Consider the following 27,093-nt stretch of genomic DNA (forward strand, 5'->3'; position numbering starts at 1 on the left):
TTTGAGATACTGAATTTCTGATTTTAAGAAGCAGTATGTCTAAACCATCCAAATAAAGCTAAAAATCTTGAAATATTGTTTAATATCATCATATAGTAATTTCTACATCTAATGAATACAGATTGTACCAAAACCCTTTGAACTGAATTACAAAAATACAACTTTTGCATGATTTATTATTTTAAGATGTACCTGCATGTATCCACTTTGGAGAAGCTCCTACCTGCTTCTTCATGTGGCACCCTGCAGGAAGCGCCAGCAATTACCATACTCCTATGAGGAACCAAAAGGAACTGTTGTATGTACTTTTATGCTACATTAGATACTCCACAAGAAATTGGGGACATCAATATTTGGAAATTGTGTATGCAAGTGCGAACAATCCGAGATGGAAAAGTCATATTATTTTGAAATAAAGGAGCAGTTACAAGTTTTTTTACAATCATAAATGGCATTATGATGAATTGGTCCCAACCCTTCAAAGAAAAAGTTGCTTGTGTGGTGAGTTTATGCAAGAAAAACTGTTTGTACTGTACATTGTTTTAGGACTTACTCTCAGGCATGCAGCTTGTCAGTGTGACTCGGTCATGCTATTCCTGCTAATCATACAGAAGCAGGAACTCTGAAAGGACTTACAGAATCTTTGCCGTGTGTATTACAGTGTTGGTCATTCTACTGTTGGACTTATTTCATTAGTACACCATCGCATTAAGCTAAGCTGCTTTCAGTGTTCTTGACTCCTGTGTTCTCTGTCTGCATTTTTGTCTCAGCTCTTTCTTAGCCGTTGTTGGTGATTTTGCTCTGGTCTTGCCCAACAAACTGTAGATTTACAACCACCGATGAGGACTCAAAGCAGCTGATGGTGCACTTCAGTTGGAGAAAATCATCAGGCCGTCATAGTCTTTAATAAAATGAAAACAAAACATTGTTCCGTAGTTTAATTTTATGGGCAGTGTTTGTTCTCATGGAGATAAGACCATTGTTTTATGTTTTGACATTAAATGTGGAAACTGAGGGCATCGTTGAGGGATCTTATCTGTAATAACATCACTCCACGATGTTGCGCTGAGAGAAAAAAAAATCACACAACATCTCCTTACTGTATTCTCAAATTCATTGCTGCCCAGGTTTTTATCTCTTTTCAAGATATAAGATTCATTTTCCCACAGTCTCTGGGGCTGTTTCCTCACTGTGCCACCATGGAACACGCCATATGGGACGTTATCTTGTCATGGTGGCGCCTATCTGTCTGTCTGTCTGTCCGTCTGTCTGTCTGCGCACACATTGTTGTATTCACAGTAAGTCAGAACAATGCATGATTGAATCTCTTCTCTGACTGCAAGTTCCCCAAATAGAGCAGATGGTCTGATTAGATTTTGGAATACCTTCCTGCTTAGTTATTTTCTTGTAATTAAGAAAACCCTCCAGAGATGATGCAGGACTTCAGGGTAGCTGATGTAATGGGTACAGTGGGTTCACAGGTTAAAGATTAAGAAACACAGTTAAAGTTAAAATGTCGTAAAAACAGAACATTGTTGGCCTTAAGACCAGGGTAATTTAGTGAGATAAGTAAGAGTGCAAGAATTGTTTCTTTAGTTCACGATTAGCCAAAAACAGCTCAAGATCACAGAGCTGCACCACTAGAGCCTTCATGTACCAGAAAGCAGTGGCTTAATTAATTACATCTAAATATACAAATGAAACAACTTAAATGTGTACTCTTCGGGTAAACTCTGCACTTGTATTTTTGCTATTTGAGGCCCACATGTATCAAATGACAAGGTTTGTTTGTGGGGCGCTGGTTTAGCTTAGTTCACAATCAGGTGCCCCATGTACAGAGGCTACAGTCCTCCACAAACCGGTTAAAGGATCTTGTCATGATTTGGTTTAAAAAAAAAGGTTGTGGCTTGTAAAGTAAGAGTTTTTGGTGTTGAACATTTTATCTTTAGTTCCTGAGTGGGTTCATGTGGTGGTAAGTGTTTTTTACCTTGATGCAATGCCAAGTTAGCTGTGAATAAGGTACTTGTGAATAAGTCTGGTGCCAACATAAACAAGTTGCCTCCTTTTGTATCTTTCTGGTGTTTTGTTTCCTCTGCTTGATTCTTTAGATTTCTTTTTCCTTTGATTTGTGACCAGCCCACTTTGTTGAGAACAACTTTGTAAATCACTCATGTCAGCATGCCACTCAGCCCCCTTCGACTTTCCCTCCATCGTCCTAGCACCGCTCTCTTCCCATACTGTCACCTGTCACTGGCGACAGTTGGCTTCGCCCCCCAGGGGAAACAAACTTTGACATGACTGGATCTGTGGCTTGCTAGGTCACCTATCTGTCCCTTACTAGGACCTTGCCTGACAACTTTGCAACATCTTTCATTCCTCTTTGCTGTCTCCCTTTCTTCCCTCCTGCTGTTTCCACCACCCCTCTGTTCCCCCCTACTGATCAGGCTATCAGGAGGCAATCATTTCAAACACCATTATAAGTGAAAGCACTGTAGTGGGGAAACTAATTAACCTTTACATCCTCCCTCTCCCCCAGGCCCAGGACCTGAATGTGATTGAAGAGGTGATCCGCATGATGCTGGAGATCATCAACTCTTGCTTGTGTAACTCCCTGCACCACAACCCCAACCTGGTGTACGCGCTGCTGTACAAGAGGGAGCTGTTTGAGCAGTTCAGGACGCACCCATCCTTCCAGGACATCATGCAGAACCTGGACACGGTCAGTCACTTTTTTATCATTTCTCCCAACACAATACAGGATGCTGTACTTGAAAGTTATTCCTACAATCAAGTATAAGGCCTACCTTTAAGCAATGAGACCCCCCCCCCCCCCCCCCCCCCCCCCCCCCCCGAGGGAGAAAAAAAAAAATAAATAAATCAATAAAAACAATAAAAATATGTTTCAGGTAAGTTCTTATGTAACAACAAAAACAGCATCAGTATGGTGTTGGTAGTGCGAAAAATGCTTAAGACATTGATTTAACATCAAAAGTCAGTGTTTGTTCACTGTTACACACATTTTAGAAGCCCACCCCACCAGATAAGATAAGAAGTCAATATAAAAGCTCAAAATATCCGCAGCTCCATGAGTGTCCACTTTGAGCTGGCCCCAAAAGCTAATGAAACCCCATCAGAGTCCAGGTCTGAAAATGGATTTCTGCTGCACAATTGAATGTTTTAGAACTTTGTTGATTGATATATAACACAGAGACTTATGGGGGATTACGCAGTATTCAGGGTGAAGTAGAGTTGACTTACAGAAGGCAAGACTTTGACCTCAACTCAACCTCTTGCAGGTTTGTAGCTTAGCAGAAACTTAGAGTCAGCATTCCTAATGCCTCTTCTTAAGCCGGGTTTGAACTTTGGAGGTTACTCTGAGCTGTAGCCACCATGAAGTAGCATTGGCTACCTGAACTTCTTGTGTGTATTGTATGTCTGCATCACTCTGCAATAGTCTTCCTAACCAATAGTTTGCAGTGTGATTTCTAGCTTTTGGTTCCACTACGTGTTCAACCTGTTTGTGCTCAGGAATACAAGCAACTCAGCCCAAGAGTATCATAATGTTAAACAGAAATGAGTTGACCCACACTGGCTCCGTTCTGTTTCAGTCCGGTTACATCTTAACTCCAACAGGTCAGAGACCTATGCAAGACTTTTGATGCTGGAGCGTTGATGCATAAATTTGCACAGAAGAGACAGAGCAGGACAGGAAGTCATTCACTGGAACAACGTTTAGCTGGTAGAAGGGATGAGGGTACCAGTGTCTTTAATTTGCAGAAAACTTGAGTGCTCTTCCCATTCCCAAGACCACTGCTTCACCCATGCCCCTTTCATTGCATTTACCTACCTGTTTGCCTAAAGTGTCAAGGCAACTGTCCAAGCGTCAAAAACCAAAGCAACATGGGTAAAATGGCTCATACACCTTCAAGACAACAGCAACAAACCAACAAAATGAGTGAGGCCAGGCTTGGAGTCTACAGGTTTACAGCAGCCTGCTCAATCAGCTGAGTCTGCCGACTGTCTTCCAACAAAATGTGCGTTTGTTGCACCATTTCTGCACTTAGTATTCGCCAATACACCATATGATCGACCCAGCTCTACTTAGGTGGAGATCAGTGGGGATTGCTCTAAGACTGCAAGGGAAGCTCAGCTTCCCCTAAAATGTCCCCAAAAAAGTGGTGATATGTTCTGCTGTGTGTACATTTCATTGACAAAATATGCGCTAGAATTCCTTCATCTTTTGTTCAGAATCAGCTACCTATCACAGGTAACTGGCTCCACCTCCTTCTCATTCATCCCCGCAGCGTCTCAGGGCTTTAACTCAGTCGGACACTGAGCGTCTTCTGACTTCAGCGGGGAAGTGTAGAGTAGGTTGTTCCACTGTGGAAACTGGATGATCATTGGATAAATGCTGGGCTTTGTTGCCCATCGGATGCTCAGCGTCTCTGGGGGTCTATGAGGCAGTGGGCTGGCCTGGACGCTGGGCTTCTGCATGGTGATTGGATGATCTGTCTGAGGCCAAATCCCTTTTTGATTGACAGTGAAATGAGCCAGTCAGCGATCTTGAAGTATAACCCTCCACCGTGAGTGAATGTGATTTTGTAGTGTCAAAGCGCTCCAAACTCGTGGTTAGAAGATTAAGAAAGCCCAAAATAAGCGTAGTTTCACAATAAACTCATGGTTTAAGGTTTTAAGATTATCTATGAGATGTTTTTGAATTTAGTGTCTAATATCTGAGGGCTTCAGAATCAGCCGTGTGTGAAACAAACTTTGAACCATCTCATTTTCCTTTACATCAAGGTCAAACAGATTTTCCTTCAATGTTCTTGCGTCTGCGGGGAAAGTTTTCAGAAAGCCAGGCAATCCTGAAACATATGTGAACTGCATGTGCAACACAGTGTGCCCGGCATGCCAAGCGCTGTGAGCTTAAGTAGTATTGATGAATTAATCAGTCCCTTTGTGTCAAGAGACTGTGTGTCAAATATTCATTGAGAGTGTTTGGTGTATGAGGGGGGGAGGAGCGCAGCCAGAGAAAGCTGTCATTCATGCCTGTATTAGTCATATAGAGGAGGAAGGGAGGCTTTGGTGTGCATGAGTACGTGTGCTTGAAGGATGGGGGTTGCTGCAAACATTGCCATGAGCTTTGCAGTTATCCATAAGTATGAGGGGAGCATGCTATCTAGAATCCCTCTGTAAAGTCAGTCTCCCTGAGGCTATTCTGCGAAGCTTCCCTGCGCTTGCAAATCCGTGTGTGCTAGCATGAGATCCAGGATGAGGGGCTGCCTTGCTCCTCTAAATTAACCCCATATGGGAGGCCTTCAGAGTTAATGATGAGATTAGTATTAGATAGACGTACACACACACACATACACATACACACACGGTTCTCATGTTAGCTGTGGTGTGCTGAATTCTTTAAATCAATCCCTCACTAACATTAGCACAGAAACGCTGCCTGTAAATGTCTTTTTTCAATGTTGGTTTGACAAAAACAAGCATTAAAAGAATCAGCATCCCTCCGAGATTTTCAATTAACAAATATCAAACATCTCTTCAGGGAAGAGCCGAGTGCAGCAGTGGAAACACAGTTTCCTTGATCTCTAGTTTGGGCTTAAAACCCAGAAGGCATCAGACAATTTGAGCTCCACTGAAGTGCTCATTTTCAGTGGGATGAAACATGCTCAGACCCTATAGAGGATTTGTAATCTGAAATGCTGTGTGTACTATATACATGTATGAACTCATTCTGTAGCCTAAAGCAAGACTGGCCAGCCTACGTATGGAGCATGTTAAATTTAAGAAGCTGTACGATCTTTGATGCCATTTTTATTCCATTATAGCAACTTTTATTCATTTATTTGCAGAGCTCCTGAATTATTATCACCTTATAATTGGCGTTAAATATATTCCACATGTAGTACAGACACATGAGAACCCAGCGATGCATCTTGCTGATGCAGAAGAAGCTGTACAAAGTCTCAACTCAAACAGATCAAAACAAGCAGTTTTTTTGCCGTCATGTTGACAACATGCATTGTTGTTAACAGGCGGAACATTCACCAGTGTTTGTGTTTACAGGCTAAACCATCTATATGAAGCATGATGCCACTTTGTTCTAACTTACATCCACACATTGCACCCGGTGTCATCATGTAGGGTGTGTCTGCTGCAATATTAATGTGACAGCGCCAAACAGTGGGATTAAAAGAGTCGAAGTGGTTCATGACAGTACTGGGAGTTGAGATGAAACCTCAGTGAGATCACAATGACATGAGATGCTGTGGTGTCAGAAAAAGGACTGGCATGTCATGGGAAAAGAGGACAATGTAGAAAGGGACAGTGTAGCTAAGGCTGAAAATGGCTGTATGAAATGATAAGAATCTGAAAACAGACAATTGAGGATTAAACATTAACTAGATAAATACAGAACATAGACTCGTTTGAACAGTTGCCAAATCAGGAAGTGTCAGGAAACCAGGATGCGTGCTCATTTTGAACTGAAAATGGGATACATTTAATTTTTGAAACTCAACAGGTTATTTTTTTTATCAAGCCCATTTTTGGTCCTTTTTATTTTACCATAGTTCCTTGGTAAAAGTCAAGTCAAAACATTGTGCATTTTCAGCTGATCAGACTAATATTAGTTTTCGACAGCATCACAAAAGAAGACCAAGCATGACTCAGATCATGCAGACCTGTGGTTTAGATTTAAGGTCCTTTTTTTTTTTTTTTTTTTTTTTTTTTTACAAAAAACTTTTATTTTGTGATTCTATCTTATTTTGTATCTCATTGGTTTTGCTATTAATTTATTGCTTAGCTGCTTGTCTTATTTGTATTTATTGGTTTTTACTGTCTGCTGTTAATTTTAACCTGTTTTTACTGTTGTTTGCGAAGAACTTTATTACTTGTATTAGAAAGTGCTGTATAAAGAAATTATTATTTTTATTTATTTATTCATGTATTTAATTTATTTTACTTACTTATTTATTTATTTATTTATTGGAATGCCTAAACTGGAACCCCTGAAAAGTGTTTCAAAACACTGCTAAACAATTGTAACACACTGTTTAAACAGACTCCAAAAGAAAGGTTAAAAACCACGGGATGAATAATGAAAATAATTAAAAATCTGTTAAATGAGTTATCAAAAAAAAAACACAAAAAGACAACATTTTTCAACTAAACATGATGTGTTCCAATAGTTCAAAGCTCCACTTTTTTTGTGTGTTTTGCTTACGTGGGCCAGCTTCTGTGCCAAAACCAAGAAGCAACCCCATTTTAAAAAAATGAAGCCAATGTTGAAGTGCAAAACAAATGCAGTTCCTCAAGTGTCTAATTATCACTGAAAGCCAGGAAAACTTTGGGAGGTCCCATTTTTAAATGTCCTTGTTTCCTTGAACTTGGTTAGTTGGTTCTAAAAACTGTTTTCAGTATTTGACTTATTTTTCAATACATGAAAACTAAATAAATGTGAAGGTGGTAGGATTTTCAACCAATTTAAACTAAGATATTCCACTCCTGACTGTAGCCGACTGAATGAGAGGGGGAAAGATCGACTTGTGTCACTCAGTCATATTTAAAGAGTTGGATTTTTCACTCCAAACCATGACACAAACCTCTGATGTTATCTTATTGCACTAGAAATAAAAATTATGTCTGATCATAGTCCTGGTTCTGTATTTTGATTGGTTGTTTCCTATGGTTTGACCGTCAGGTGATCGGCTTCTTCAGCCAGCGTCTGGAGCAGGCTGGAAGTGACCTGTCAGTGGAGCGAGTGCAGGAGGTCATCATGAAAGGAGCCCAGGCCCTGCCCAAAGACAGACTGAAGGTAAATCTGTCACTGTGTCTGGAACACACACACACGCACACACACACACACACACACACACACACACACACACACACACACACACAGTAGGAGAACAGATGGATTGTGGGAGCATAAAGACAATAAAGAATTAATTATAAAACTGGTCGAAGACAAAAAAACAAGTGTTCATAATGGACATCATGGTGCTTGTGTAGAAGGTACACTTTGTGTGAAAGGCTGCGAGGTACAGAAGATTGGTGCTCATTTTGTGGAGAGAAGAGAATTAGTTTGTCTGGACAGGTGAGACGGAGAGGTATGGGATAGGTATAGAGACTGAGGCAGGAGAAAGATGGAAAGAGCCACTGGGACACCAGACAAAAGGCTAAAGCCCAATTCTCATTAGCTTTAATGCCCATCTTCATTCCATCTCTGCTGGCCCGCTCCACGCGAACATGTAATGACATTTCAAGGAGATGGGATGGGGGACTGGGGGGCACTTTGTCATGGGCACATAAGATCCCGGGGAAGGGGTGGGATATAAATCTGCCACTGCGCCTCGTTACCCAACACTCCCAACTCTCCTGGCGGGTTCACTAACCCCCGCCCTTCCCGGTGCTCCTCCATTAATCAGCAAGGAAATATGTATCCAGCGGTCTCCCCACTCTGCTCCTCACCAGCACACAAGCTCTTAATTGCATGTTTCATCATGTGTTTCATGTTCTATACTCGGCGGCTGGCTGCGAGGCATTTGTCCTGCTTGCCGACGTGGAAGAGGGATGGTGCGTTGCAGAGAGTCCATGTGCTCTCTTTCTGTCTGTCTCAGTCAGCACCTCGGAGCGTTAATGTAGCCATCGACTATAGAGCCGTGGAATCACACACAGAGACGTGGGTAAACCTGCTGTGTCCTCTGGCGGGGGGTCGAGCCTGTGGCATGCACTCCTGGAGTCAGCTGAAGCTGGATTATGAGTGTTTCATCATCGCAGTGTTATGTATTTTTGCAGATTCCAGACCGTTCACCCTACAGGCTAAGCCTATAACAGTGTTAGTATGGGCTGGTTTGAGGCAAGCCAGAGCCGCTGAGCCGACTCTAAGCTTTATCAACTTTAAGTCCTACTCTTAAGAGTGCGGAGGGGGCAACAGTTTGGCTGCTGGCAAGATCAGCTCCTGGTCCTGACATGTGTTAGTGCATGTCATCTGCCTTTCACACATTTCCTGTCTCCATTTGAGCTGACCTAATAGGTCTTATTAAGGCAAGAAGACTAAACTGAAAATAACAAACTGGAAAACATTAGGAGTACAGAGCCGGTGTGTTTTCCAGACCCAAATCAGTAAATAATCTCCAAAGGAGAGGGACCTGACACTTTCAAGCCAGGTTCATACCTCTGTGTTGACTCTTGCACAAATTTGTGCATCATTGTGTCCATGTCTGATTTCCAAGTCAGTCTGATCGCCTCTTTTCAGTCCCGCAAGATGAGATGTCTGAGGACACAGAACGTATGCTCAATGTGTGGCAATTCCAGAAATGTTGTAAAAGCAGGAAATAACAGTCCTGCCCAGGCAACCAATCACAGCGCTGTGTCTGAGTTCTTTCAAGATTAATTATGTTTTGATAGAGACGCTTGCCAGGTAACACATGCAGGATTCTGGGTTGGAAAAGTGGTTTGTGGGCTTACAGGCTCAAGCAGCAGTTTCCAATAGGGGTGCACCAATCCTGGTATCGGGTATCGGGTATCGTGTATTGGCGCTGAACCAGCCCCTCAAAGCTGGGGGTAGCAGGTATCTGTGGGAAAGGATCGGTCCAAACATGACACTAAAGCTAAGCTATGATTTAGTCTACAGGGTCTACATTTTTACAATCAAATAGTTATTTCTGAAGCATTTTTTTAACCAAACTGCTGTTTAACATTTAAAAACGTATAGTTTAAATAAATATTAACTTCAGTAATTCCATATGTACATATTAAAAACATTACTAGTCTTATCCCACAAAAGGCCATGCAGGTTATTATTTAACGTTGGTATCGGATCAGGATCAGTATTGGTCGATACCCATAGCCCAGGTATCGGTATCAGGACCAGAAAAGTTGGATCAGTGCATCCCAGGTCTCCAAAAGTGGGGGTCAGGAATCAGGAATGCCTCCCGAAGTCCTAAACAGTTAAGGACTATGTTCAACATCAACAAAAACAGTGGTTAAATTTGACAGAAAACCACTCAGTTGGTATAAACAGAGGTAAATCAGTCGTCATAGATACAGCAGGGCTGCATTGGGATGCAGTGTTTGACTCCCAGTGTGGGGGCTCATGTATGATGATGACAGAGTCTACAGAGCTTTGTAAGTGAAAATAAGAACTACATATTCCAAAGTGACCAAAGACGCTAAAAAGGACTTTTTCTCTTAGTTCCTGTGAACCGTGTGTTTGTGTCCATGCCTGTGCAGCCATGTGGCCCGGTCTTTGTATCTGAGCAGCAGCGTTGTTCAGTCCCACACAGACTCTCCACCACCCAACTGCTCTCCAGCTCTTCTGGTGACATGAAGCAAAGAGAATATCTAGGCTATGTCTCCTCGGGGAGAAGTGCCGGCTGATTGATGGCACCATCCCTCAAACAAACAGCTGTCTCTCCACTACTTCCTTCCCTTCTTCTTATGAGCTCACTCTGCTGTTCAGCTCCTGATGCAAAAATCCATAGGTTGGATTAAATGCTGTGTGGAGTCGTCGATAAGTTGGTAATTATTCAGGAAGAGTCCCTAGAAGGGTTATTGGTGTCTCAATCAGTCGTGTGTGCACAGAGGGCTGATGATTGTTCCCCTTAAAGTGCATTGAGGAAGGAGATTGCTCTGTGAAGCTTGCAGCTCAGCCCCTGAAACTATTCTGGATGGCACAGTTTAAATTTGCTGTCTTGAAATCCATCCACAGATGTAAAGTCAACAACTCTGTTTAGATCACTCTGATCATGTTGTTTCAGCTCCAGACTGTCTGCAAAAAGTCTGTTTACTAAATGCACTTAAAAGCATTTACACAAGCACATGCAAATCAGCTCCCAACTGAAAGAAAGGGCTGAAGGAAGGTGGCAAATACCCCAGGGACAACCCTCAATGTCCCGTCTCTCAACCGTCTCTTATTCTTTGTGGGGGTGTGTTGTTTCAGGGTGTGTGAGGCTCTCACGGGCAGTGTCTGTGGAATGTGTTGTTTAGCCTGACCAACTGAAATCGGCCTTATTGAGCGGCGATAGCCACAGACTCTGTGGCTCCTCAGGAAGGGACAGAGAGGCGTACGGGGGGCTCACGGGGCTGACCAGCTGTTATGATGGCTGGTCAGCTCTTCTTTCCCACACATTTTCTCTGAGTAACTTCACAGTGAAAAGACTTCAAGCCCAGAAGGGTTAACTCTGAAAACGCAGGGATTCAGGGTCTTAAGTTATAAAGACGCATCTGAACACAATGAAATTGTGAAACTTAGCCTCTCTCAATGTCACTTCACTGTGTGAGGCTTTACATTTCATAAGTTAACATCACCAAGAGATAAATAAATGAACCTTGAGCTACGACTCTCTTTCAAACATCCCGAGTTATTTTCTCTATAAAATGATTGAAACCTAACAGCTCTGCGTCCTCATATGATAGTCTCAACTGTGGACCTTCAAAAACTTCCTTGTAGTTCTACTGCAGCCAGTGTTAGAGGTGTTATCCAAGAGCCGGGCTGATAAAAAAAGGTGAAACAGACCACTTTTCATGTGAGCTTTACTAGAATACATAGAGCGTAGGAAAGTTTCCAGAGGGACTAAGAGAAAAGTTTGGCATAAAGACTAAAAACTACCTCTGTGCATTTGAAAAGAGGAGTGGAGGATCTCTGAGAGATAATAACCAGCGATTGAAGCTGCTAAAACCTTCTGAGAGAGGTCTGCTTTCTGTTTCCAGAACCTACCATGGAGAAGCAATGTTTAGTTTTTATGCTCTAAGATTAAAATCTTCCCAAAAATATCCAATCCATGGAAACTCTCAGCTCATTTAATCTAGGTTTAAAACTCACCTGTTGCAGGTGTCATCTAGTAGAATATTTAAGAAAACATTTGTAAGTAATTTTATTGAATGACTCCGCACTGTAGCTTTTATGCTTGAACTTTGAAAATCTGTTTTATAATTCTATAATCTTCTGTTTTTTTTTTGTTATTTTGCCATTAAAAAGTCATAAATCTTGCCCAGAAAGCTCATCTTCTCCTTTCAGGAACTGTTTGAATTTTTCACTTGCTAAGTTAGTTTCCGAGTCAATGAGAACAGTTTGCATCAATTATTTTCTGTGATTGGTACGTTATTGCTTGTGGATTTATATGAAGTACCATAATATCTCTGACATCGCTAAAGCTTCTCTTCGTTTCTTTAAGGAGCCATTCGATTTTTTCACTAGACTAAATGGTTGAGGAGGTTCAGTGTTTTAAAGAGCACTTTCAAAATGCGAGCAATAAACTTTGATGCATTCTTTCAAGTGATTTTAGGCCCTGTGTATATGATGTTTCATCCAAAAACGCTAAAACGCATTCAAAAAAAATCTGCAGGAACGCTGAGGGACTGAAAACGCTGTTGTGAGCATGCCATGCCTGTAGGTGGCACTATAACTGTTTTGTCAAGAAGCCACTTTTGGGAGATCTCCACCAAAGTAGAGTTGGGCCTATCATCTGGTGTACTGGTGAATACTAAGTTAAAAGTGGATCAACAGATGCACATTTTGTTGAAAGACAGTCAGCAGATAGAGCAGCACAAGCACAGCATGGCAGTCCGCGACGATTGCAACAACAAAACTGTTGTACTGTGTATGCACTTGCGCAAAAATAAAGTGTGACGTCAGCGTTTCCACTGAAACTAACTGTTTACAAGGCAACGGTGTCGGCACCGTTTCAGAAAAATTCCACTCTGGAGGCCGTTTTCAAAAGCTTGTGTTTTAGGTCGCAACAATACTTTTGCGTTTCACCCTCAAACTGTTGTTGTGCAAACGGCCCCTTAATTCTTTCCTTTCAACGTCTTTAGTTAAACTTTGTAATAGTTTGCGTAATAGGCACTTTGAATTGACTTACTGCCAAGAATGTACTCTATGAATTAAGTTATATTACCTTACCAAATACTTAGAAATACTCATTTATCCAGCCCTTCTTCAGACACTGCAGGCAGTTTTTACCAATCCTACATGTCAACATATAAAATCTAAAACAGCAAGGGTTTGATTTAAACTTTGTTCAGACTTGTGCAAATATTGTTCCTGAGCTGAGCATCAGTCATGTAGATCTAGTGCCTAACCCAAAGTACGGAGTTTCTTGGCTATGAAAGGTGGTTAAATGTAACCTTCAAGAGCTTTTGTAAGTGCCTGCATCTCAGTGTGTGTGTGTGTTTCTCTGTGTGTTTGTTTTCGTGTTTGTATTAAGTTCATATTTGCTCCTGAGCCACATTCTTCCCTGTCTGGCTTCGCTGACAGCACAGCAGTGTGCAGAGGAGGGAAGGGAACACAGAGTCCCGAGTGCAGATATGAAGCCAGGCAGCCAGTCAGTCTGTGTTCAGGGGCGAGGGCCTGACCCGCCAGGACCCATAACTAACTGATAGGAGCACGGGCCAAGTGGGCCCAGACAGCTGCCAGACTGAGAACCAAACAGAAGAGGGGAGGAGGCCGAGAAAGCAACAGAGCGCCAGAGGAGATAAGTTCAGAGAAGGAGCCACGCTATAGACAGAATAAGAGACGCAGATAATAGCAGGGATGTGATGTGGCAGTCCGGAGATGCTCTGATTTTTTCCCAGAACGCACTGGAGCACAGAGAGGACATTTTTGCTGCGAGGCATGAAGTGATATCCAAGACTTCCCGCAGCACCAAATCCCCTGGTGGTTCTGTCCAATATAGAAGTGGGAGGAAAAATGTTGGCAATAGTCGTTTAAAGATCATTTTTCTCTTTTCTATTTCTTCCTCGGTATGCAGTGCAAAATGATAGATGTGCTTCAGATACTTCCCTGCCGGTGATACTAACACTTAGGTTCATCATGTCTTCACCAGGCAGCACTTAGCATGTTGGACTCTCGTTTTCAATGCTAAATGTTTAAGTGTTACAAATTACCTCCACACTGGCCGTACGATTATCTAGTGTCTGCTTCTTCAATGAAAAAGTCAAACTAACAGAAACTTCAGATGCATGTATTGACTATTTTTTAAAGCTTTAATCTGTGTCTCAGCTCAGGAACTGAACATAGTATTCTCAGTAGCCTCATTGTAATATTAGTTGGATTTTCTTGCCTTAGAACAACATCATGTTGAATGTTTTTCCCTGTCTCTGATCTTAAAGCAGAGCTAAGCTGATCAGCTGACTACGGTTGTATGTTAAAGAGGGGGTAGTGTACTTTTTTGTCCCTCTGATACCCCTGAAGTAGCTTCCCATGATTTACAACTGAAAAAATTTCCATTCAATCTTAACTTTAGTTCACTTTAGTTTTAGAATACCCTTACTTCAGCCTCTGTCTCTTTAAGACCCACTTACACAACAGCATTTTATTAGAAAGCGCTAGCACCCAGTGAAAAAAAGTCTGCATTTACAGTGACTAAAAACGCTGTAGTAAGCATGCCAGGCCTGTGGTTGGCGCTATAACTGTCTTGCCCAGAAGCCGTTTTTGGTAGATCTCCACCGAAGTAGAGTTGAGCCGATCATCTGGTGAATTGGTGGATGTTGAGTCCAGAAGTGGAGCAACAGATGCACATTTTGTTGAAAGAAAGTCAGCAGATTCAGCAGATTGAGCAGCACAAGCACAACACAGTAGTTTGTGACGAACGTAACAACGGTACTGTTGTCCTGTTGTGTGCGCTCACGCTAAGTAAAGTGTGGACGTTTGTGTTTTAGGTCGGCTGAAACGCTGTTTCCGTGCAAATGTGAGGCTGAAAAGCAACAATACTTTTGCGTTTCACTTAAAACCGTTGTCACGTAAACGGCCTGTAAGGCTCCGTCTTCCTCAACCTCCTTCTCTCATTGGTCAGCTGTCTGGAGGGCTGTCAGGGGTAGAGTTATGGGCAGACCCACCTCTCCAATGTAACATGAAGCCGTTTGGGGATCCTGACATGATAACCTCACCATTTTAGCATGTCTTGTGAAGATCTCGTGAAGATCTCTCGTGGATAAATCAGGGGTAATCTGGGAACTAATTCTTCACTTGTCATCGTTATGTCACCCAGACCTGTATTTATGAAAGCACAAAGTGTGTGTGCAGTGGCAGCTGAGAAAAGACCATTTGTGTGCTCTTTGTTGTGCCCTGATCAGTTGTTCTTGTAAAGTGTAAAGGTGGCGCACAGAGGTCACGATGCAGTGCGTCTTTTGAGTCATGGTTGTGCATATGAAGTGGACTCCATCTAGTCCTCCATCTAAGGAAACTTGCATTGACCTACGTTATATTATTGTATGATATCATAACATCAGATTAGATTTTCATATATGTGAGGAAATCATTTAATTAATTTCTTCTTTAATTAAAAAAATGTAAATAACACATATGTTAGACTGTATGTGTTTTCTGATTTATGCTGCAATTACCTTAATTACATCATTTGCATAACTGGAGAGGTTTCATTTATCACGATGATTACGACGGGAAATTAATCAGCGCACTGCAACCTGCTTCTGTTTGTTTGTTGGGTAAATAAAAACATTAATCTGCATCTTTAAAGGGAACGTTAGGTTTTAAAGTTGACCTGGGGTTGAGTAAGCATAAGCGTTGCTGCCCTATAAACATTTGATGAGTTGGTACGCTCGTCTACGAGACAGTCACCTACACACAAATACCACAGCAGATAATACAGCTCCTGCTTTGTGTCTAGCCTTCACAATGCTGCTGGTGTGTGTGGTCTGGCCTGCGTAGCCTGGCATATGGCCTGTGACCCCGTAGCCCTGCTGTCTGTGTCATTATGATACCGATAGCGCTGCAGTGAATAGAGCCAGCAGGGACTCAATAGACAGGACTGGGACCACGACATAAAGGCCCTCAGCGTCCGTCTTTCACCGCAGACTGATTACCGGTTGTGTGTGCGCGTATACACGCATGTGTAGACAGGAGGATATAATGAGGTCTCCCTGTATTATTGATGCTCTTCTGCTGCTGCCTACCTGCTGTTAGGTGGCTTGTGTGTGATTGCTTTTTGCTTTTATGGTAAAGGACTTTTCTATGCTGGCCCTTCAGAGACAAGCTCAACTTCTTGTTGCGTTAGAGATTGGACAAATACTGTGCATCATATCCAATTTCATCAATTTCATGCAAATTCAATATCTGCTTTTGAGATCCAGTTTTGTTTTATTTTTTCTGTTTTATATCAGATGTCTAGACGTCTGTCTGTTACAGCTGAATGAGTGAATTTTACGAACTAAAAGACCTATTGTTCAAAAAATCATAATGTTACGTCATTAAAGACAAAATGTTGCAAGAAAAAGTCTAAATATTGTTCCAAAAGAAGTCTGAGTGTTACGTCTTAAAAAGTAGGAGTGTTATTCGAAATGAGAGTATCAGTTTTACAAAAACTAAGTCAGGATGTTATGGCTAAGAAACAAGTTTAGTAGTTATGAGAATACAGTCTTGTTATTATTGTTAATGTTACAAGAAAAAAGTTGCAATGTCACAAAATGAAAGACGAAAATGTTGCGAGAAAAAGTTATATTTTCATAAGTTAAGACGCGATGTTCAAAGAAAACATATTTGTTAGAGAATTAATACGAATTTTAAAAAATATTATCTATAAATGTTGAAGTACAATGACTTCACTTTTTATAAATATAATATTTAGACTTTAATTTCATAATAATGGAACCTTCCCTTCCTCTCTGTCCTTCTTTATTTATTATTTTCTTTATTTATTATTTTCTTTTGTGACTTTAATCATCAGCCATTCTTATTGGGTACTTCCTGTTCATGTTAAGGTCATTTTTTTAAGGTTATAAAAAGTTATCAAAATTAATTCTAGTCAATTCCACAACCAGCTTAAAACTACTCACAGGTGCTTTACCGAACCTTTCTGCTTACATAACAATACATAACCTGATAATGATTTTTCCGCTATGGATCAGCCTCTGACATAATCAGCAGGGAGAGTCTGAAATATATCCAGGAAACCTCTCCCTTCCAGCTCTGTTTTGTCCATTTCTTGTGATTGAGGTCAGACAAATCAACCCGCTCTGTATCTTCGCTTTTCCCCTCTCTGCCTTGTGTCGGAGTCTGCCTCCAGTGACAGTCTGGCTGCTTTATTTTCTAACAGTAGCTGTCGATATCCAGTCTCCAGTCGGGGTCAGGAGGTGACGTTAGCACATTAGTCGTCCCTTTAAGAGGTCAGCGGTCGTACCGCAGAGTGATATCTGTCCTGTAAGCTATTTCACCTCACACACAGATGGAATTACATCTGCCAGAGAGCTACTATATCTGCTGAAGAGTGACTCCTGAGAGGCCTGAACAAGTTAACTCACCTGTAGAACAACACCTCAGTTCCTCTGATGTAACTCTGCTGGTTGAAGACTTTATAAATATCTAATGTGAGCAGAGGTGTTGACGTACGGTGTGGTTAAAGGCAATGCCTTAATGGAGTATATGTCAGAGGTCACGTTCATCCCAACAAAACCTGGGGTGAAAAACTGGAGCTCTTTGTGATTGTTTCAGAGAATCTTCAGAAGTTAAGTGGGGAAAAAAGGATGTATTATGTTATATTGAAGCCTAAAGATGTTTCTGCTCATCAAACAGAAACTATTACAAGAAAGGAAAGAGAGGAGACGTCGCAGGAGAAGAAATGTACAACCCATGTGTGGCAGTTCCGGACATGTTGTAAATACAGGGGTGGCCAAAATAATTCCAGTACTCAGTTTGTTAAAGAGTTTCAGTTGTTTAGCTGGGAAAATACTCAGAAAACAAATTAAATATCTGCAAAGTTATCATTTGCTCTGGGATGCTAGTATGGGCTAGTGGTCTAGGTTGCGCACCCTACGAAGCGAAGCCTTCGAGTGGGCAGCCCAGGTTTGAATACAGCCTGTGGCAACTTTCCTGCATGCCACTTCCCACTCTTTCCACATTTCCTACTTTACTCACTGTCCTGTCATCTTAGGAGATCGGTTCATTCACATTTGAAACATTACGTACCTGGCCCGGTACCTGGCAATCAAAACCAGTACTCAACGGTACCAATTTTCTGTACTTTTGTGTGTTTTTATGTGGTAATAAATATTAATTTCTTGAACTCAATGGCTGCCATTGACGTCTTTGGATGAGAGTCCTGCATATATATGAAAAGAAGATGTGAGATGATAGAGACATTGCAGACGTTGCATGTTGGAAAAATTAAAGCAGCTCACACTCAGAGAATGTGTCGTGGTAGTTTGGAAAGAAGGAGTGTCAGGATCGTGAGAAAAGACGACAGAGATCGTGGAGAGGATCAAAGGATGGAGCTTCCGGAACAAGCATGATCTAAAAAAGTGGATTTTCTCTGTTTTTGGATCAAAACCAGGAAGAGAGACATGAAAGAAGAAAGTCTACTCTTGTTTTGGTGGTTAAGGTGTTGACAAAGTCATAGGAAACAATATTCTGTGAGTCTTAAAAGTTTGGTCAAAATGCGATAAGTTAATAAAAAAATCTGAAAAGTTTTTCGGTCCAACATTTATTTCTGAATAAACCAACTTGCAATGCTGAGTTCATGTCCAGTAAAGCACCTACTCTTCCACCCCCTCACTGTCAGCACTCGGTGCAATAGACACAATTTGGTTGGTACCTGTAAAAGTATCTAATCGATACCTATCCCTAGTCTTCTCTGATTAAAGGAATAAAAAGTCAGAAAAAAGAAGAAGTACTCAGTAAATATAAAGGCACTATGCCAGAGATGTGCTGCTGTGGAAGGTGGACAAACCATATGTTCACGTTTAAAGTTGGCAATAACAGTCTGACTCACTTCAATCTGTCAGGTGTACAAACAGTTTTGGTCACAGCTGAACATGGAACAGGACCTCACTCAACAGACCAATCACAGAGCTTTTAGTTAGCGTCATCACAATGTGTTGTTTCCTTTTGGAGGTGGTGCACATCAGGCTAGACGCATACACCAAGTTTTAGGAGCACTGCATCACCATCTAGTCATCAAGAAGCCACTTTAAAGCTCAAGGTCAGAGAAGCAAAGGGCAGCAGGTATAGTTCTGTTAATACAAAGAAAACATAACATCAAAGTTGCTTAATTCATCCAACAAACTGGTTGTGAGCTTAAAAGTGTCTCCACAGAATAATCTTGAGGGTATTTTTATTATCCACAGTCTGAAAGACTTTTTATCTCTTTTTTTATCAAAAATAGAAATGTTTTTTGTTTTGAATTCTGAAAATGCTTTTGAAAATGAAAGTGTGGTAATTTCATTAATGGGAGAAAAATGGTAAGAATTTCTCAAAAAGCTTTCCCGAGATGTGTTTGAAAGGTGGGTGCAGTGATTGGTTATGTGAGCAGGCTTTGAGCTCAGAAATGAAATATGATGTTTCAAAGCAGCCCACCTGAATTCTCTGTTATCACAGGAACTTAAAAAAAAATAAAACATCATTCAAATGCCTTTAACCTTCACTTTGACTCTCAACAGGGTTGTATATTCAGGTGTTTATAAAATAAAGATGTATTAATTCCATTTTTTGCCCTTTCTTTTTTTTCTCCGGTGTCATCAGAAGTTTCCAGAGCTGAAGTTTAAGTACGTAGAAGAAGATCAGCCCGAGGACTTCTTCATCCCCTACGTCTGGTCCCTCGTCTTCAACTCTGGAGTCGGCCTCCACTGGAACCCGCATGGCATCGAGCTTTTCAGCATGGACTCTGGCTGAAGCTTCTCTGCAGCTTGTGTATTCTTCCTCGTTCAGTGTAGGAGAAACAAAAAAGAGAGAGACTGAAGGTGTGTGTGTGTGTGTAGGTGTGTTTGGGTGAGTGTGTGCACATTGCCCTTTCTTGTGTGTGTGCACGCTGCTTTGAAAGTGCCTCAACCTTGTACAGAGCGGTTTTCTTTTTATGCAGCACTGTCGGTTTTCTCTCCCTGGTATCATAATAATCCCTCTGCTTCCTTCTACACTGTGAAGTTTCGTCTGTTCTGGTCAGCAGTTCACTCTGTAGCACCCACTCGTACCAACACCCCCTTAGGGAACACCTGGTTAACACAGCGCAGCTTCCCCTGGGCATGAGTTCCACCGCTCCCGTTTAACGTTTCCTCCTTCTTGCGTGGAGCTCAAAACTTCAGCAATTGATAATCCTGTGTTTCTCTCAATGCTTCAGAAGAAAAGGTCAACTTTCTTTGCACTAGATGGTTTTCAGCTACATTTACTGCTAAGATATAGAACCAAGTTATGTTTCAAGACAGCCTCATATCTTCACACACATTTCACAAGTTTGAAGTTGGTATTTCATGCAACATTGTTCTCTGAAAACAATGGATTTGTATAAAGATTTGTTTTTGTATATTAAGCTTCCAAAAGGTCATAAAGTGAACAAACAATTCAACAATTCAGATTTAAATACACCATTGTTGCATGGTGGCACCGTTGTTAACTTCACACCTTAAGTTCTGTTTATTAATAATTTAAACTATCCTCTAATTCAGGAAATTTGGTTGTTACTTCCAGCGCTCTCCTGTCTTCATCCTTTCTGTTTTTCCAAGGTAACCCAAGGCGAGTACAAAAACTAGGACACGTTATTCAACCTCCTGTCCTGATGTGCATAAATACAGTTGTCTCTTTGATTTGTCACTTTATTTGCATGTTTAACTCAAGCCTTTGTATTAAATTATTTATTTTCATGTATATTATTGTTTTTTTTTCATATATATTCAGCCCCTGAAATGTAACCAGTAGTCCTGACCTGACTGCTGCTAATGAGGAAATTAGTGGTACTTTAGTTTGATTCTTCCCAGGTGGGAAACTGGCTTTATATTATTATTATTATTACATATATAATGACAAGAGCTGTCATTTTGTTGGCAAATATTACTTTGAAAATAGGAGTTTAAATAAAAACGATAAACCAAACCAGCCCAAGTGTCGAGGAGTTAGTATGCAGAATGAAATTAGAGACATGAACACACACATTGTTTTATTTTCACTGAGCAGATAACACCATCACACCCCCGTCCCGAAAGAAATATGTCCATTAAAAAGACTTTAACCTCCCTGCAAACTAGATAGAAAACAGATTGATTTCCCCTTCATATCTAACACTCATTAAAAACACATTGCAGGTGTTTTTTGTTTGTAAAATAGTAGAAAAATGGGAAATGTTGTATTGTGTCAACCAGGAAGTGACTGAACTGTGTCCTATGGGATAATTTGATCCCACATTTGATATTAATCAATCCAGAGAAAGGAGTCTGGCACATTCCACCTCAGCCTGTTAACACTGTGGCAAAAACATCAGCTTTCATCAGCACTCTGCATCAGTGAACTTCCATCTCAGGCAGGTCTGGAGAATTGACATTCACTCTGCAGAGATGCATGAGCCGCCTCACAAGGAATGAGATGGTTTGTAACGAGCAACTAGGGATGGGTAACCAAATTAGGTACTTTAATGGGTTTCAACCAAATTCTGTGTATGGTACCCGGTACCAATTCTCGTAAAACCAAAAGGTGCCATGTTTAGGTACCTTAACACATTATCGTGATAGAGCGTTAGAGAAGACGATTTCCCATGCCGAGCATGAACCCAGCATTGCAAGGTTATATATTAAAGAATAAATATGCTAAATTGAAAAAAATGAGCTTTTATTATAAAACAAATTGATATTCATTACTGCACAAACACACAAAAGTACCACAAATTGGTACCGTTGAGTACCAGTATTGATTGTCAGTTACTAGGCATCGGTACAGTATTGGTTCAAATGTGAAAAGTACGCATCCCCAGGAGCAACTGCGTCCCAAACATCTCTGATAAAAGTGGAGCAAGATCCCGTCCTGCAATCCGGACAAAGACAGCAAAACTGGTGAGTGCATCTCAGCGTACAAAGTAACTTAAACCATATATATGTTAATGATAGTAAAAACAAGACGTGGCATTTACCTTATTCATGTGACAACTGCAACACTGCAAGATCAAGGAAAGCTGAATGAACAAGTCACAAACTGCAGCAGAGTTTCCAAAGTGAGGGTCAGGGCCTCTTCCCAAACCACTGGTAGGGCAGTTTTGAAAAGCCTTCCGAAATCAAAAACTATTAAAAAAATTCATATTTATTTATCCAATGTTGAAAATAGAATAAATTGAGGTTAAATTAGCCATAAAAGCATAAAAACAGAAAACATTTGATCTATATCTCCACACTTCTTTTTTGAAGACACCTGCGTTGACTAAACGAGGATAATGACTGTAACAGTGGAGGCAGATTACTTTACATAGTTTAATTTTCTTTCTTTCTTTTGGTATGATGTTGATGTTTGTTTTTAATTGGCCTATAAGTTTACTCCCAGGGCAAGGTGTCACTGGTCTCCTTCACCAAAACTTTGGGGGTGGTGGGCTGAGAAAGTTTGGGAACCCCTGGTCTGGATGCTTCTATAGAAGTCCTGCTCGTTTTGTCCAATGCTGCCTACTCACCCTGTCAGGATTCTGATTTGCATAACCACCTCTTTACTGTGCATTATTCCTGGAGAGATAAGTATTAACACGTTCCTATCAGTAACTTTTTTATATAGCTCTTAAAGGGTGAGAAACACGTTTTCCATAAATGCTCTAGAAATGAAGTTCACACAGGAGATGGACGTTCACCCAGCTGTTATCCCTCTTACGATAAGGCTCCACCCCAACCTCCTCCAATTAAATCTACATGTATATATTTACTCGTGTGGGGGGATTTTGCAATGTTACTGGTAAAGCTAAAAAGGCTGCTTGGTTAACCCAGAGAGCACTCTGAAGAGCAGAGCTTATAACACCAGCTATAACTCTAGTTTCGTTTGGCTATAAATTATTAAAACCCACGATGAGAGTGTTCTTGACTTAATTCCTGTTGATAATATTTTGAGTCCTTTTTTATAAATTTACATCAGTTTTACTAATAATGAGACAGAAACACCTGCTAAAAATTTCAGCTTTTGTAGTTTTGGGGTAATTGTAAACAAATTTTGGTTTCATTTTTCTTGCGCATATGATAATTTTACTCAAGGCTAACTTTCCAAACTCTATAAGAAATGTTTTCATCTTGTCTTCAAAACAGATTCTTTTGACTTCTACAAAAAGAAGGAAAACTGTCACAAGCTGTTTGAATCTGCATCACAGAAAATTAATCTGCTTTAGCGCTGTATGTGCTGCTGTATGTGCTGCTGCATTGTTGCCTGTTGAGGCTGCGGCTGCAGAGGCAGCAGAAACACAGTTATGAAACCACTTCGAGGGGAAAAGTTTATGGCACAATGGCACCCACTGTGTCGCTGGCGCTCCCACTTCCCAAGAGAATTTCATGCTTTTTCGTCTCTATTGTATCGATTTTCATGCCTGGAATTCTCTCATTCTCAAGGACAATATAATGGATGCAATTTGATGTAAAGAATGGCCCATTTTCCGCTCGGGGGTCGTGGACAGGTTACAGTGAGACTGATGCTCTCTTTCTCTCTTTGAACAGACTCTCACCTGTGTTAGCTCCATTATCCTAGCGCCAGATGGCTGAGGAGAGGTGACATAGCCATCCTTGTTCCTTCATGGCGTGGGGGGTCACCTTACAGTGCGCTTCTGTTTCAGGTGACAGCAGGAAGATGAATAGAGCAGGGGATTCTGGGATTGGTAGTTCATGGTACAGTCTGGCGGTGCAGCGTGGCTCGTGATGCATGTAAAACTGACTGATGGATGTAAAAAGTAGGGCACTGGAGACCAGTTTGCTGAAGTGGCTGTGCACTAAGCGCTGGTTGCCCCCAGTGACATGGAACTCATTAATATGACAGATCACCAAGATAATGCTGGAAGGTCGTTAGGCTCTGCAGGTTTGGGATTAGGTCACAGCATGGGAGTGCTTGTTCACAGCATGAAAACAGTGCTGGGAGTAAGATATAAATACAAAATCAACAGATCATGGTCAGCCTCACACACTTCTACTCTTACCTGGAAACCCACACCAGAGTCCACGCAGAGATACAGAGAGGAGACAGACAGACTGCACGATGCTCCTGATGTCTGAGAGAGATGTCTGCATTCAACAACCTCTGGTCACCTCACCTGAAGAAATACTTCATACGTGACGCATGCCTGCGCTGGAGCTTATCTGTTTTTTAGCTTTGTTTTTGAAACAGCTTTTTCTATTTTTATGTTATCACATGACATTGTCCAAATTCTTTCTCAGTCACCAGTCCAGTTGATCTTTTCACATGAAGCTTCTGAACAAATCACAAGATAGAATCTAAACATTTCAAGATACCATGAAGCTTGGTTGAATGTTTTTTTCTTTTTCATAAAATTAGCAGCATGGCTCCAGAGATGGAAGTGGAAACATGACAATCAGTTGGACTTTCACTTTTATATATACAGCTATATCAAAACAGTTGTTTTGTCACTTTGGTTCTTAATTATCTCATCATGTTTAGAAAACTTTCTAAACCAGCATCAAGACCCCAAGAGGAGGAATCTTTAATTCTTTACCGCGTTAAATCAGTGGCAGTACTATTGTTGAATATTTCAGAAAACATAACAAACCTTAACTAGTTGCCCCATGTAAACAAGAATGAGACATCTTGGCAACTTCTGGGGAAATAATATTACAAGTATTAACAAATATTACAATTGTTTAAAGTCCCAAGAGGACGAATTTTTCTGACTTCAGTGACAGTGGCAGGTCAAGGCTTCTGCAAGCTTTCAGGAATATATTTGTAATTAATTGGTCCAGCTTTAGGTGTGAAAGCAAATTTTAGGGGAAAATACTCAATACATTTAGAGCAAACATTCATGGTCTCAAGAGAATGGATCTTAAGGGTTTCGTTGTGAGTAACTATGGCCTTTTACTCTTTTAGGATAATAAACTGGTGGTTAAATGGTCCATGTTTAAATGTGAGCGAATTTTTGAGAAAATTTTTGAAAGATACTTTAAACAAAAATCAAGGTCTTAAGATGATGATTCTTCTTGAATTTAGAGCGAGTAACAATGACAGGTTTAGGTTTTTATGTGGAAATTTAGTCAGTGGCTAATTAGTCCAGGTTTGAGTATCTGAGCAAATTTGGGGTCAAAATTTTCCCAAGATTTCAAACATTCACACTCCAATGAGGCTAAATCTTCTTCATTTTATGACATGAAAAAATAACAGGTCTCGGTATTTAAACATTTTGAGAAATAGACTGGTGGTTCATCTGTGGTGGTTTAAGTATCAAAGTGAAATGTTGAGGAAATTTACTGTTACATAATAAACAAACATAGACTTTAGAGCAAGTGACAGGTCCAGGGTGTTAGGGGTTAACTGGTTCAGGTTTGAAGACCCAAGCAATTTTTTGTACCAAATTTCAATACATTGAGAACAACTATTTAAGAACACGAGGATGAATCTTCTGGACTCTTGTGATACCACCAACGGAAAAGTTTTTTTGTATAGTTTTGGGCCATTTTTCCCTTTTTTGTAATAAAAGAAGCACTGCTAATTAAAGATGCACTGCCACAACAAACAATTCCCAGAAAGTACTTACTTCACCTGCGGTAAGTATCTGAGGTTTCATTCAGTAGAAATTTATTTTTTACTATATTTTTAATGGCCATGAAGGATTTCCAAACCACACTGACATTTTAAACTTGCCTTTGAGTAGAGGAAGAAGAAAGCTTACGAGATGGTTAGAAGAGGAGATGGTTTATCCTCTGAAGAGCTTCTATGTGCATCACAGCTGTGAATGGTAGATAATGTGAGTGGGAGGGATGGACAAGCATCACAAGTACGATGGAGATTTCCTCCTCTGAACCAAAGTGTTATCTTAACAGAGAGACTGTCTGACATTGCTGTCACCATTTGGCCTTGGCACTTTTGTCTGTAGCCCAATTACACGTATGCAGATCTTCCAAATTGTTTCACACTAATGGCCTATAAAGAGAACTGGGTCACTGAGGCCTCCAGCTACTCTGATTAAATGTCACAAATTGAGTCCCTGAACAAAACCAGTCTGAGGGGATGTAAAGTGACCTGTTCTATACAGACCTCTGCACTGGATTCAATGATCAAACCAGCTTTTAGATGAAAGATCTCAAAATCTGCTTGATTAAGAGCCCATTGCACAGAAAATAAAGTGATATGACGTCTTGGTATGATTATATCTCCTAGACAACTTTTGCACCCTCTGTCACATTTTCTTGTGTTTGGCGACAAATTAATTTTTCACAAGCACATGAATGTATGATGGTGGTGTGTAAGAGTGTGAAGATCCAGTGATGCATCACAATGCAAGTGTGTGAGTTTGAAAGTTTGGATTAAATAAAAGTGGTAAATATTATATTAATGTGTTTATTTGTATCGATCCCCGTCCGCCTTCAGGCTGAGTTGCTGGTATTTTCAAGAAAATTTTAAAAAGAAAAAGTCTTTTTTTGTGTTTTTAATTTGCAAGGTGCAGATTTTATTCCTTCTTTGAAATATTACACTGCATTTGCATCTTAAATCCTTGAATCTAGTTTTGCACTCTTCAGGAGTTCAAACAGAAACATGTAAGAATCCTTGGCTCTTGAGGTCTATTGTAAGGAAATGTAGCTTTTATTGTTCTATATGAAAATCTGCTGAATATCACTCAGTCTCTGAGTTTTCATCTGACAAAGGAATTTATTACATGACAACCCCTTTGGGCTTTCCTTCCCTTTTTGTGTTTTCTGACATTTCTCAGACCAGACGATCAATCAAAAAATGGAAGTAATCATTAGCTCTTGTAGTTCCCTCTCCATGTTGAGACGTTTCCTGTGATTTGTAGCTAAGGCATCTGTCTCGCCTTGCACCCTGAGGTGTAAAATAATTGACCAATATTTTCCAGTGCTGGTCCTGTTATCTTGACAACGTAATGTTTCATTTTATAAACTTGTGACATCTCTGGGCTTCTTTTCCTGCTGTAAGCAGCAGATCTCTGGAGTCATGTCGGAGCAGAATTGGCCTATTTTTTGAATCAATAATAAATAGTGCAGTCTGATTTGGATCATAAAAACAAACCTGATTAGTTAACCTCCAGGGGGAGAAAATATCAACGTGACCTCTAATGATTTCCAGAAGGTCGGCTACATGATGTGAAGCAGGTAGATCTGCAACTAACATTTCATTCTGCATAAAATCTGGGTCACTGTTTGGTTTGGGGACAGGAAATGACACCATTT

General features: G+C 40.7%; 1 protein-coding gene across 2 annotated transcripts in view; it reads left to right on the forward strand.

The window, feature by feature from the left end:
• Positions 1-20,608, forward strand: part of dym (dymeclin) — a 72,369-nt gene extending 51,761 nt beyond the window's left edge. For both annotated transcript variants that reach the window (XM_074690910.1, XM_074690908.1), the window contains exons 15-17: positions 2,537-2,719; positions 7,715-7,828; positions 19,490-20,608. In XM_074690910.1, the coding sequence (XP_074547011.1) occupies positions 2,537-2,719; positions 7,715-7,828; positions 19,490-19,639 (447 nt within the window). In that variant the 3' untranslated portion in view covers positions 19,640-20,608. The remainder of the gene's footprint in view (positions 1-2,536; positions 2,720-7,714; positions 7,829-19,489) is intronic.
• Positions 20,609-27,093: the final 6,485 nt, after the last annotated feature.

The sequence above is a fragment of the Halichoeres trimaculatus genome, unplaced genomic scaffold (genome assembly GCF_033239565.1).
Source record: "Halichoeres trimaculatus isolate MK-OKI-2021-1 unplaced genomic scaffold, fHalTri1.1 fHalTri1_scaffold_16, whole genome shotgun sequence".
Lineage (NCBI taxonomy): Eukaryota > Metazoa > Chordata > Actinopteri > Labriformes > Labridae > Halichoeres > Halichoeres trimaculatus.